The 13,702-nt window shown below is 35.0% G+C and overlaps 1 protein-coding gene, 1 long non-coding RNA gene and 1 pseudogene across 2 annotated transcripts; 2 read left to right on the plus strand and 1 right to left on the minus strand.

The window, feature by feature from the left end:
- Positions 1–3,895: 3,895 nt before the first annotated feature.
- On the plus strand, positions 3,896–4,339 carry LOC127161994 (ribonuclease-like 3; annotated as a pseudogene).
- A 1,495-nt stretch (positions 4,340–5,834) lies between these two features.
- Positions 5,835–7,899, minus strand: LOC127161995 (uncharacterized). Its single transcript, XR_007827228.1, has 3 exons — positions 7,585–7,899; positions 7,413–7,436; positions 5,835–7,159 (listed from the first exon to the last, which is right to left on the minus strand). It is a non-coding gene; the product is annotated as an uncharacterized LOC127161995 (long non-coding RNA).
- A 1,696-nt stretch (positions 7,900–9,595) lies between these two features.
- On the plus strand, positions 9,596–13,469 carry LOC127161991 (ribonuclease-like 3). Its single transcript, XM_051104772.1, has 3 exons — positions 9,596–9,717; positions 10,255–10,408; positions 10,641–13,469. The coding sequence occupies exons 1-3, from the start codon at positions 9,687–9,689 to the stop codon at positions 11,095–11,097; spliced, it is 642 nt and encodes a 213-aa protein (XP_050960729.1). The 5' UTR covers positions 9,596–9,686; the 3' UTR covers positions 11,098–13,469.
- The last annotated feature ends 233 nt before the right edge of the window (positions 13,470–13,702 follow it).

Below are 13,702 nucleotides of genomic sequence, written 5' to 3' on the forward strand. Positions count from 1 at the left end.
CGCTTGCGTCTCGGCCAGGTTCGCTTCTCCATCCACCGAAATAAACAAGGGCTGCGAAGTGTCTCGGTCAGCTCGCTGGAGAGTTCTGCGCAGTATTTCTAAAAATTGAGCAAGGTTCGTCGCTCCAAAACGTACGTCTGTATTCCACCATCATTTAACCTTACTTCTGTATTTATTTTTGCAGACAAAGACATACAAGAAGTCATACAAGAATTAACATTAAACATCGCGGTCTCGGGAGCTCTGTAAGCCGCAGCCTGCATGGGCGCCGCCATTGTAACTAGGGTTGCTAGGGTTACATCAAAAATCAAAATAGGTCCATATATACAAAATCTATACAAATTTATACCTAAACAGGGACATAGTAGTATAATTGAAGTATGAAGTAAAGTTCACATAAAGAAAACTTAAAAGTATACAAGTATACTATATTTTGATAAAGTGCTAATTGTCAGAGATTTTAACGTTCACATTGATAATACAAATGATGCGTTAGAACTTGCGTTTACTGACCTAATAAACTCTTTTGGAGTCAAGCAAAATGTCACCGGGCCCACTCATCGTTTTAATCATACGCTAGATTTAATTATATCGCATGGAATTGATCTTACTGATATAGACATTGTACCTCAAAGCGATGATGTTTCTGACCATGTCCTTGTATTGTGCATGCTGCGTATTACTGATATTAACTATAAGGCTCTGCATTATCGTCTGGGCAGAACTATTGTTCCAGCCACCACAGATAGAATCACAAATAACCTGCCTGATTTATCGCAGGTTATTTGTGTACCCATTTATACACAGGATCCAGACAAAATGACTAGCAATATGGGCACCATGTTCTCCAATATGTTAGAAGCCGTTGCCCTCATCAAATTGAAAAAAGTTAGAGAAAACTAGTATTACGCATTCTCTCCAGAAAGAAACTCGTAATCTTGCGCAATGAAGAAAAACTAACTTGGAAGTCAGTCTTTTAAAGCTGCCAGGGCCGAGCATATCCACAAACTCATAGAAAATAACAAAAACAATCCAAGGTTTTTATTTAGCACAGTAGCTAGATTAACAAATAATCAGACATCACCCGATCAAAATATTCCCTTACAGTCTAATAATAATGACTTTATGAATTTCTTCACTGATAAAATAGATAACATCAGAAATACAATAACAAATGTAGATTCTACAGCATCTAATATGTCAGCTTCTTTCGCCGCACCAAAAGAAAAACTGCAGTTCTTTACAACTATAGGACAGAAAGAGCTAAATAAACGTATCACTGTGTCTAAACCAACAACATGCCTATTAGATCCTGTACCCACTAAATTACTGAAAGAATTGTTACCTGTAGCAGAAGAACCGTTTCTCAACATTATTAATTCATTATTATCTTTAGGTCACGTCCCAAAACCATTCAAGCTGGCGGTTATTAAGCCTCTTATTAAGAAACCACAACTAGACCCTAGTGAACTGGCAAATTAAAGACCCATTTCTAATCTTCCATTTATGCCTAAAATTTTAAAGAAAGCTGTATCTGCTCAACTGTGCTCCTTCTTGCAAAAAAAAAAAAAAAAAAAAAAAAAAAGATATCTATGAAGAATTTCATTTAGGTTTCAGGCCCCATCACAGCACAGAAACCGTACTTGTTAAAATCACCAATGACTTGCTTCTTGTGTCAGAGCAAGGCTGCATCTCATTGCTAGTTTTACTTGATCTTAGTGCTGCGTTCGACACTCATGACATACTAATAGATCAACTACAAAACTACAAAATGCGGGTATTCAAGGGCAGGCTTTAAGATGTTTTAGATCCTACCTGTCCGATTGCTACCACTTTGTTTATCTAAACGGGGAGTCATCTCAGTTATCACCAGTAAAGTATGGAGCAGCACAAGGATCTGTTAGGTCCTCTGCTATTATCACTATACATGCTGCCCCTTGGTAACATTATTAGAAAATACAGGATTAGTTTCCATTGTTATGCTGATGATACTCAACTATATATCTCAACACGACCAGATGAAACTTCTAAATTATCGAAGTTAACAGAGTGTGTTAAAAATGTAAAAGACTGGATGACCAATAATTTTTGCCTATTAAATTCAGAACAGCACTTCGAAGTGTTCAACCCATCTTGTCTTCTGTCCTTCATTGCATTTATCTGTTTTCAATTCTTGTCTTTTACTGGTCTTTTTTTTATGGATTACATGATTACATATTATTCACACGATAGTAATAAATTATTTATAATCCATTGATTCTCCCTAATTTCTCTTTTTCATCTTTTAAATTGTCATTTCTAAAAAAGCTTACTAATTATATTCAGAAACAACATCCATGAGGCAATTACTTACAGATTTTCGTTGCTAATTTGACACATGTAATTTAATTGCAAGTTCAGTGAGCAGTTTTTGAGATTTCAGTATTCCCCCATTCATTAAGATAGGACTTGTCTTATATGAACTGCAAATATGGCTGCAGAGTGAGCAGACTTTCTTTTCATTTTAATTTTTGTTTTATTTTATTTTATTATTATTATTTTTTTTTTATGATTTAATTAATTGTATATAGCTTTTTATTAAACTCACAAACCCCCTGCAGTTCCTTTACGAAGCTTAGTTAGGGAAACCTTGATGTAATATAATGTTGTAAATTACAATGAATGGATCATATTGTCTTACTCTTTGCATTTTTTACATCATTATGTTCCTGTTTAAATCAGTGTGATAAATGAGTTAAAAGTAATCTGTTTATATTACCTAAAATGTTTAATGTAATGAATCACGTGACTGACTACAATTTTTTTGTCATGTACCCAGCTCTGTTCATGTTTGTCTTAAAATAATGATATATACATATGGCATTAAATAGCAAGCACTTTGAGTGTCTTATTCAACATATTTATTTTCATATAAAAACAATAGAGGTGGAATTATTTATCAGCAATGCAGCATGTGAGTGTGAATAACGCAATATCTGCCTTTGATCTCTGTTCCATTTCGAGAGGTCAGAACTGTCCATCTTGACTGTGCTTATTTCACTCCACCCCTCACTGCAGCCGCCTACTCTTGCCTACATTTCAGGTGAGGCAAGGCGCATCTCGAACAAGCCTATTCGTTTATGTGGGTTCATTTTGTTGACTGCTATGAGGAAGTGAACATCACGTATTTCATCATCTCGGAATTACATTAATTACGACGTCAGATGAATGCAGCAGAAAATTCAGAAGGGTGTGGCTTCTTCTTCTTCCTCTTCTTCTTTTTCTTCTTTAGGTGTTTTATTGGCAGTTGGGAAACCAGGATGCGGCTTCTCAGTCACCTGCGTTTCTTCCGTCAGTGACGTCACTTGCAATTGACACCGCCCATGAATCCTATGATTCAGAATTACTTTCAACAGAGTTAAAAAAAAAAAAATCACTGCTATGTATTTTTGGCTTGCTTGTACATCTTACTTGTCATCCACACAGGGTATTGTCTGACATCTGAGTACTTTGATTGGATGCCCAGTCTATCCTACTGTATAAATATAAATATCCACACCACACTTGATGACTGCTCCACACCACACTTGATGACTGCTAGCGTCGAGACTATCTGAAAACCACTGTTGATTACTGCAAAGCCTCCAGGAGAAGGTTAGGAGAAGTTTTCATTTGCCCAGAACAACAAGGTAAAAACTTAATTACTTTACTCATCAAGTATAAGATATCTAAGAAAATCTGTCTTGGTGCAGATAGAAAAAAGTACAAACAAAGAAAAACAAAGTGACAATCTATGCACAACAATGTGCACAGCTGAGTTAAAGTAAAGTAACTAATATATGAAAGTGAAAACAACAGCTTTTGTAAGTCAAATGTCAGTAGACGGTGTTTTGATCTATGTGTTGTTCACCAGGTCATGGAGATTCTTCAGTCTGCTGTGATTCTGCTGCTGGTCTTGGCTGCTGCTTTCACTGCTTATGGTCAACCAAATGATATAAAGCCTTCTTATCAAAAATTCCTCAATCAACATTTTGGTCCTCATGTGAGTGAACATGATTGTGACAAAGAAATCAGAAAGAGAGACATCACTGCCTCTGGAAATGGCCGCAAAAGAAGTCAATACATCCATACAAGCAAATAAAAATGATATTAAAGTAGTTTGTGAAAAAAAGGAGGAACTCCACAGGGCAAAAATCTGTTTAAGAGCAACAAGCCTTTTCCTGTGGTCACCTGTAAATTACAAAGTGGGCAGAGACAGCCAAATTGCCAATATAAAGGAAAGAAGTCGACTCGTTATATTGTTTTGGGATGTAATCGAGGATGGCCTGTACATTATAAGGAAGGCATAATCATTGGATAGATGACAGGCTGAATAGAGCCTGTTCACTTCTTCTTTTCTGCCTTTCTTTATTTTCAAGTGCAAAAAAAAAAAAAAAAAAGCTTCTTGTTTTGATGAACAGTATACTTTTGAAGATCTGCAGTTCTCCGTACATGTATCTGTGTGTAATGCACTGTAAAAAGACAAAACAAAACCAAAAAAATTCTGTAAAAATACAGTAAAATATACCGTAATAATTTGAAGGAATTTTCCGTATTAGGTTTTTACAGGCATTTTTCCGTAGTTTTGAATTACGCTTTGCATTGTGGGAACAAGAACCTCAGTGGCTTATCGGCGGGAAAACAGTGAAGAGAAGAAGCAGAGAGCTGCTCGGTGAAAATTTCGTTTTAAAGTCGGCTTTCGAATTTGGGAAACCCGTTTTTACTCTTCCATGGTACATTATGTTGCTAAATGTTGTCAGGCTTGTTTGGCAAATAAACGTTGGAGCCGTCGCACTCAACATTCTCTGTATATCGTCATACATCTTCCTCGTGGAGTTTTCTGCCAAATGAGGTAAGTTTAGACCTTTTAATGTCTTGTTTTACACACACACACACACACACATATGATAAGATGCAAAACAGAAATTAATTAGGTAACGTTACTAGCAAGCTTTCTGTGAAGCGACTGTGTGAACACAGGCATCCGACGCGCGGTAGCCGCGCCAGAATGCCGCTTCAGGTCAGCGTGCCCATACCCACTGAGCAAAAGTACGTCCAAACGACGTCATTTCAACGTCTTTGTGGGACGTTGAAATGACGTCCCCTAAAGAGCCAGAATTAAAGTTTTTACAACATCTTTTCATGACGTCTTCTGGACGTCCAATATTGACGTTCACGGGACGTCTCTAGAAGGTTAAAATTTAGTTCAGATCTGGTCATTATGGACGTATATTCAATGTCTTATAAGGTAAACTGCAGTCTCATTTAGATGTCATTTATACTGTTTCTGGACATAATATATACACTCTTAGGCTGCATTCAAGTAAAAATCATGTTTTATTATAATTTTTATTTGTACTTGTAAATAAACTTACAGACACAGTGTACAAAAACCATGAAAACATTTATTTAAAATTTAATTTAAAATAAATATTTATTGTAATGAACGAGTAAAAGTACGTCCAAACGACGTCATTTCAACGTCTTTGTCTGACGTTGAAATGAAGTCCCCTGAAGAGCCAGAATGAAAGTTTTTACAACGTCTTTTTATGACGTCTTCTGGACGTCCAATATTGACATTCACAGGACGTCTCTAGAAGGTTAAAATTTAGTTCAGATCTGGTCATTGTGGACGTATTTTCAGTGGATAACAACTGTAACAAATAACATATAAAACATACATTATGTTCACCTGTTGGAGCTGAACTGGGGGAGAAAAAAACGTCTAATTTTGACACAAGAGAAGTTTAAAACCTTCTGTACATACTAAAAAATAGCTTAGCAGTTTCAGTATCATATTAAATAAGTTTGTGATAGGCTTAATTTTAAATAAATATTGCTTGTAATGAATGGCTCGTTTTGTCGATGCCCATGTTAATGAATTAGAGGGTAAATGTGAATGCAGAAAGAGCAACACAAACAGTCTTTTCAACCACATTATAATAATTATTTCTGTGTAACAGACATTTAAGTAACAGAAGTACTGGGATTAAAGTTTATAGTTAGGGTATAAACACTTATTTTCTACAGTAGCGATCAAAACAAAAGTATCTTGTATGTATAGTAACGCTTAACCTCTTCCGCCAGGAGGTGGCGACAACTGCCCGTTTGAAAAAAAGTATGTAATTGAATCATTCATTCAGGAGATTTCAATAGTCAAACAAGTCTTAATGAAGTGAGACACTGACTCCCTTCATTGAATGTTTTTTTTTTTTTTAGTATTATTATTATTTTGTTTAAATGAATATGTTTTTAAAAGACTTAAGCAATGAACAGTTTATCAAAACCACTAGTAAATTATGTTATTTTGTTTAGTTTTCTAATCTTTTTTCTCCAGAATCGTGATCTCCAATTTATTAAAAACTGGGATTCGCAATTTATCCAATTTATGCATTACTGCATATAATTCCATTAAAATGGAAGTTTAATTTCATAAAGTTTAAAATGCACCTAAATGTTTTTGCATTTTGTCTTTTTCAGTTGAATAAAATACTATTTTCCCTATATATTTAATCATTGAGGATTTCTTAAGAAAAGTTTAAAATTCTCGTCTCGTCTCGTTCTTGTGAACCTAGTGTTGTGTCGTCTCGTGTTGTCTCATCACACCCCTAATATATATATATATATATATATATGTTCTGAATGCCAATTAATTTAAATGATTTGGAATGAGGAAAAGTAAATTACATGTTTACATTTTTTATAATGTTTGTTAAGTTTATTAACATTTGTTTTATTTATCAGTATTTACATTATTTCTGAAAGTAACAGTAAAATGTGCCTTATACACCAATGCAACTTATGCATGTTTTTTTTTTCCTGACCTGGTGTAAAGTCTGGAAAATATGGTAAATTAGGCCTATATTGTGCTGTATTATTAAACAGTTCATACAAAATAGGGACCATTTGCACCAATAAAACAATCATATTATGTTCATTATACTCCTATCCACATTAACTTTAGCCTTAAACACTGTTATATTTATGAGGGGGTCCTTGGAAAATCTTCTTCCCTGCAAGAGGTCCCTGGCTCCAAAAACCCATGTGCTAGTGTACAGGCCTCCGTGTACAGCAGAGAGTCTGGTGTGGCAGGTGGAACTTCTGTCCAGGTTGACAAAACATCTCGTCTTCATGAACTGCCCTGAAAACAAAATTGAAATATAAACGATTATTATTATTATTATAACTACAAATATAGCTAGTATTTTCTGATATAATATATCAGAAAATACTGCCAGACTGATATTTAGTCTTTAGTGAATTTAGTTAAAGTCTATTTTACTACAAGAACACACACTTAACACAAGATACAGTTTTGAAAATCTTACATTATTGTGAAGTTAGGTGTTTTAGTGACTAATTTAGACAATTAAAAGGGATCAACATAAATTTACCTCAGACTGTAACTTCACTGACCACTTTCCGCGCAAATTAACCAACAGGGAGATATAAAAATGACAAAAAGTTGCATTTGAAATCGTCATAACACAGAACAAAATACATCTAAAGTGAAATTTAACATTAGATTGACAAAACGACGAATAACGGTACATTTATATAGCTTACCTTCGGCTTAGCACCCGTCCGTCTCTCAGATGACCGTTAGAGACCGTTACTGTTTAAATTTCCAAATTGCTGCGTTGCGTTGTGAAGGCTGTTGGTCAGGTTGGGTCCCATCCTCTGTAGGTTTTATAAAGTGTCCTTAACGTAAAGTTAAATAAATTACACGACGGATCTATCGTGGTGGTTATATCTTCAGTCTTTGGTAATACACAATATCAATATCTTCCGTCTTCGCGGCTGCTTGCGCCATCACGTTTACGTCACTACGTTAATGCCCCTCACGCGAGCGCACGTTTAAATAGAGATCTATTTATTAAATTAAATTTAAATTTATTTATTAAATATATTATTATTATTATTAAAATATACAATAAACAATAATATTGTGTTAATATTCTGCATTATTATTAAATATTTAAATATATTTATCTATTATATTTAAATCTCTTTACATCTGTTTAACTTAAACTTTAACTTAACTTAATCACACATAGAAGTAAGCGGCTGTTTCTGTCAATGTCCCAGTGAAAAATACTACACATAAAAAAAAAATAATAATAATATTAATAATATTAATAAAATAATTTAATGGCCGCATTATGGTACTGTCATGATGTTGTTTATACATATAAATATTACACTGTTTTAACACCTAAATGTTTTATAAAAAATACACGTGATATTTACATTTTTTTTAAATCAGAACTTTGTCACGTTTATTTGCATAAAACGTTCTTAAGTCGATTTCCTGAACCTGTTCTGCACCTTCTACAGACGTCTAGGAAACATGACATTATGTTATGAGGAAAGTAGGAAACTGGCTCCGAACTTCAATGGCTCATATCTTCAATTTCCCTCTTTTCACTCGCTTTCCTTCGCTTTTAAATAGCTTGTAAATGCGCTGTGCACATTTTACTTTCACTTTTAAATTAGGGCAATTCGGCGTCAATTGCTTGAATCCCATTCAAGCAACAACAAAATACAACGTTAAACTCACTTAGCCTATAAGTTAATCATGGAACTTTTATTAACAAAACGAATAAAAATATCTTACACCATGCTATATGCCTAAAATAAAATAACAAATAATTTAGGCCCTACATACATTTTAAATCGGTAAACACTGTGGAACCAAATAAATATAAGAAACGTAGCCTAGAACGTTTATTAGCAAAACGAATAAGAAAGAAATTACACAACATAAAAATCAGCAAACACTGTAGAACCAAATAAATAAGAAATTAATGCTCAAAAAACTTTGAAAAATCACCATATAAACGGCGAAAGTCAACAGGCTTTTCAAAAAAAAAAAAAAAAAAAAAAAAAATTGCCAAACTTCCATCATCGTCTTGTCTCTCTCGCCCGACTTCACTCTTCTTGTCGGTCAGCTCGTCACTCTGCTCGCAGATAAATAAAATCTGATCTGCGATTCGACTGTTGTTCGGCACTCTGCATTGAGCAGCTGCGTTCAATTTTATTTGTATTGTCAATTATTACTATAAAAATCAAAACGACGGTGGTGGGCGGTGTTCTCTGCATTAGGTCACGTTTTTTTTTTTTTTTTTTTTTTTTTTGGACTCTTTGTACGGCAGTCATTGTTAATTCTAAATGTATTTTAATGTAGAATATGTTACATAAATTATATTACATAAATACTTAAATGGATTTCCCCTGCTCAGGGAGTAGGGAACAATGAGTAATGTGTAGTTACCATGTCAATCGGAACACAATCATTCACAGTGTTTATTTTGTTTTATTTTTAATGACAGGACGTGATTGCTGCTGTACTGTGAATCTCAAGCACACCTGCATTCTTATCATGGGTTTGTATTCTGTTTTATTAACAGTTTTATTTAACATTAGTGTTCAATATTGAAAAGAAAATAGTCATTGAGTTATTTATTCTGTTGATGTTTACAACAATGTGAAGTTGTTTGCTGAACACACCTTCAAAGGTGTTCAAAGCTGCTTGTCGTTATGTATATGCCAATTTTGTAATGTCTTTTTATTTAAGGTGATGGGCAGTTCAAGATTGCTGTCGTTCAAGAAGTTAGTGACCACATCTCCTCTACAGTTGCGGTTGTAAGCTACAAAATACCCAGAGTATGCGGCACTTACGCTGGAATTCATACAGAAGTAAGCAACACGTATGTTATGAAATGAGTATAAAGCATTTGGTTGTGTTGCTGTTTATTTAGTTGAAAACAATGAAGTATACTGTAGGACATATTTGATCTGACAAGCTTATATGACAGATGCAAATGGAGACCATTGGAAAAGTAAGTTAAGCAATTTAATGAACTTCAAATACTGTATGACTGCTTTTCCATCTCCAACCTGCATATTACTCTGTAGTCCAGTTTTATTCATTTCATTTTTTTACTTTTTTCACTTTTGACTTTTATTGTGCAAGACTGCCCTTGGGTAATTTTTGGTTGTTATGTGCACATCACAGATATATCTACAGATAAAACAAGAGCTAGACTTTGGACATACTGGTACACCCACATGAAAATGAGGACTTGGCACAAACATACACATGCTCACACACATTTTTTTTTTTCTTAACATCCATATAGGGTAATGTTTGACCTCTGAGTACTTTGATTGGATGCCCAGTACATGTTGCTGTATGAATCTGTAGTATAAATATGACCTATCTTTCTTAATAAGCTGAGCATTCACCAAGGATCCCGCACTGCGACTGGTCTACACCACAGCTGATGACTGCTAGCATCGAGACCATCCGAAAACAGCTGTTAATTACTGAAAAGCCTCCAGGCAAAAAAGACAACTGTACAAGTATTCATTTACCCAGAACAACAAGGTAAGAACTTTAGAAATTTCCTCAGCAATTATAAGATATACATGAAATTTGTCTTGATGGAAATGGAAGAGAAAGTACAGACTTTAACAGAAAGACAAAGATGCTGACTGTGTACAAAAACATGCACAGCTGGGTTAAAGTAAACTAACTAAAATATGGGCAAGTAAAAACGAACTGCTTCTTAATGTCAAATGTCAGTAGAAGGTGTTTTGATGTTTGTGTTGTTCACCAGGTCATGGAGATTTCATCAGTCTGCTGTGATTCTGCTGCTGGTCTTGGCTGCTTCTTTCACTGCTCATGGTCAACCAGAAGATATAAAACCCAGATATGAAAAATTCCTCAATCAGCATTTGGGTCCTGATATGACTGAGAAAAAGTGTGACAGTGAAATCAAACATAGAAAAATCTCTGACTCTAAAACACCAAATGGCTGCAAAGAAGTTAACACTTTCATAAAAGCAAATAAACATCAAATTAATGCAGTTTGTGATAAAGGAGGTACTCCACAGTCCAATGGTATGATTAAGAGCAACCAGCCTTTTCCTGTGATCACGTGCAAATTGAAAAGTAGTGAGAATAAACGAAAATGTGAATATAGAGGGAATAAGTCCACTCGTTATATTGTTGTGAAGTGTGAAAAAGGCTGGCCTGTACATTATGACGAAGGCATAGTTAATGTGACAGGGTGAATAGAGACTTACAAAGCATAACGATATTTTACCAATAATTTGTTCACTTCTTTTTTTTCTGTCTGTCTTTGTTTTTCAACTGCAAAATAAATAAATAAATAAATAAATAAATAAATAATAATAATAATAAAAAATAAATAAATTCAGTGGCTTATAACTAGTTCTTTACAAATCTTCTAAATATGGCAACCACAGTCTGACAGCTGTGAACATGAACACTGTGCCAATAGATATATTCATGTATTTTAAATAATAGCATTTTTGGTTGTGCTTTAACAAGCTGTATATATTTGAAGAACAGCACACAAGTCCCCCTGAAGTTAAAAGAAAATGTACCCCTCTGTTATTATGAGACTGTAGGAAGGATAATATCTTAACTGACTCTCATTTCATGGTCCACCAGTCTGTTAAGTAAACTTGTAGTCAAGACCGCCTAAACCGAGACCAAGACACTACCAAGACCAGAAGGTATCGAGACCAAGACAAGACCAAGACCAAGACCAAGACAGACCATGTCAAGACCAAGACCAAGTCGAGACCAAGACCGATACCAAGTCGAGACCGGAGAAAAAAAAACAGACTAGTGTTGAAGCTACGCAATAACTTGTATGAACAGCAGCATACTAGGGTTCAGCCGCAGTTTACATTCAATACATATTAGACGGTATTACTTCAACTACAGGCAGAGCAATACAGAGACAGACCATGTCATGTGTGTGACTGAGCTCACTGTAAATGTTTTTTCAGACTGGGTGAGACCAACTATGTGTAGCAATTGTATGACGGCTAGGGCTGGGCGATAAAACGATAACGATATGTATCGCGATAAACACGTGATCGATATCAATAAAAAATGTGTTGGATAAAACGTTTGATATTTTTTATTCTTCTGTGTCGGAAGAAAACAGAGGTTGCGAAGCAAGTTTGGTTGCATTAACAAAGGCACTCGCTCTCTGGTAACCTAGCAACGTAGGGAGTGACACGCTAACAGCCAATCATGTAACAGTATCAACTTTCGTTGCGCCATATCGTTGTCTCGTGCTGGTCTGCTGGATTCCTCTTCATAAGCAGAAAATGAGTGCCGCAGCGAGCGAGGAAATTTTAAATAAAAGAGGAAAAGTCAGCTCGCCAGTATGGCAGTTTTTTGGATATTATAAGTCTGACCGTAGTCAGACCAATGTCGTCTGCAAATTATGCAAGACCGTCGTCCCCGCCAAGACTGGTAATACCACGAACTTGATGTACCACCTTAGCCGCGCTCACCAAGAATTTTGACCGATTAACACAATCAGTTAAACGGTTTAAAAGGTCTTTTTTCAGTTATTTATCAAAATATTTTAAAACGTTTTTTGGATGGTTAAAGTAAAATGAAATTGCATTTTTGAGAGAAAAAAGATAAATCGCGTAGGCCTATAACGTTAAGTCGTATTTTATTATTACATTCAGAAAGACACCAGGTCGCGAAATATTTACAGTACACTATAAACATAGGCTAGGCTATTTTAGTTCCCCTCACTCCACAAAAATAATTTCAATTTAACAGTATTTAGAAAAGAACAAAAATGAAAAATATAAGAAGCTAGGGGAAACGAAACCATTTAGGGTAAAGCGAAACTGAAACAAACATTGGGTCTCTCACACGACACAAATCCAATGTCTCTGTATTCAGGATGTATTTGAATGCTAAAATATTATTTATTATGTAAACCCGGTTTTGTACTTCTCGCATTACAATATCCACATTAAAAAAAAATGTTTGGAATAATATCACGGCAGTACGTTGATAACGATTAAGCAGTGTGATTTTTTTTTTTTTTTTTTTCCCATATGTTTGGCTGATTGTGTGTGCGCGTGCGGCGCCGGCGCAATCACTTTATTTTTTTCCTTCTAACAGGGGAAACAACTCTTTACAGATAATCGAAACTGTAAACGGTTTGCTGTTTGTAAAATAAAGAAAAATAGGATGCCGCTTTCAGCCGTCTTCCTTTTGCGCAGCACAAAAATGTACCAAAACTCTGCATGCTAGCTACTTGTTGCACTTTTTTTGTTTGTTTGTTTGTTTTATTAAGTAAAAATATTTATCGTGTAGGCCTATTTATTCATTATATATAAATATAGCCTAGCTTTATAATGTTTTTCTCCATTCGCAGAAGCGCTGCATGTGATGCGACGTGTCCATGTGAATCCTCATGTTCTGTTGTTTGCTGCTTTTTGCGCATGTAAAATTAATCCGGGAAAACAAATGTTGGTATTTTAACGAGTCACAGACACTTATCCTTTCTAAAATAATTAAATTCTAATTTTAAAAAATCTTGTCGGTTAACGGTTAATAATCGGTTAACACGCCGTGTTTTTTTTTTTTTTTTTTTTTTTTTTTGAGCGTGTAGTACTGCTAAATCCCCGACCACTATGACGGTCTGAGACAGCGAGACTTGACAAGACCGAGAGGTCCGAGACCAAGACAAGACCAAGACCAAAGACCGTCAAGGCCGTGACAAGACCGAGACCACGTAAAAGTGGTCTCGAGACCGGTCTCGGAGACATACATCACTACTGTTAAGTACACATTATGTTAAAAATACATGTTTTCTTTAATTTAACTTTA

This window comes from Labeo rohita, unplaced genomic scaffold (genome assembly GCF_022985175.1).
Source record: "Labeo rohita strain BAU-BD-2019 unplaced genomic scaffold, IGBB_LRoh.1.0 scaffold_794, whole genome shotgun sequence".
Taxonomy (NCBI): Eukaryota; Metazoa; Chordata; class Actinopteri; order Cypriniformes; family Cyprinidae; genus Labeo; species Labeo rohita.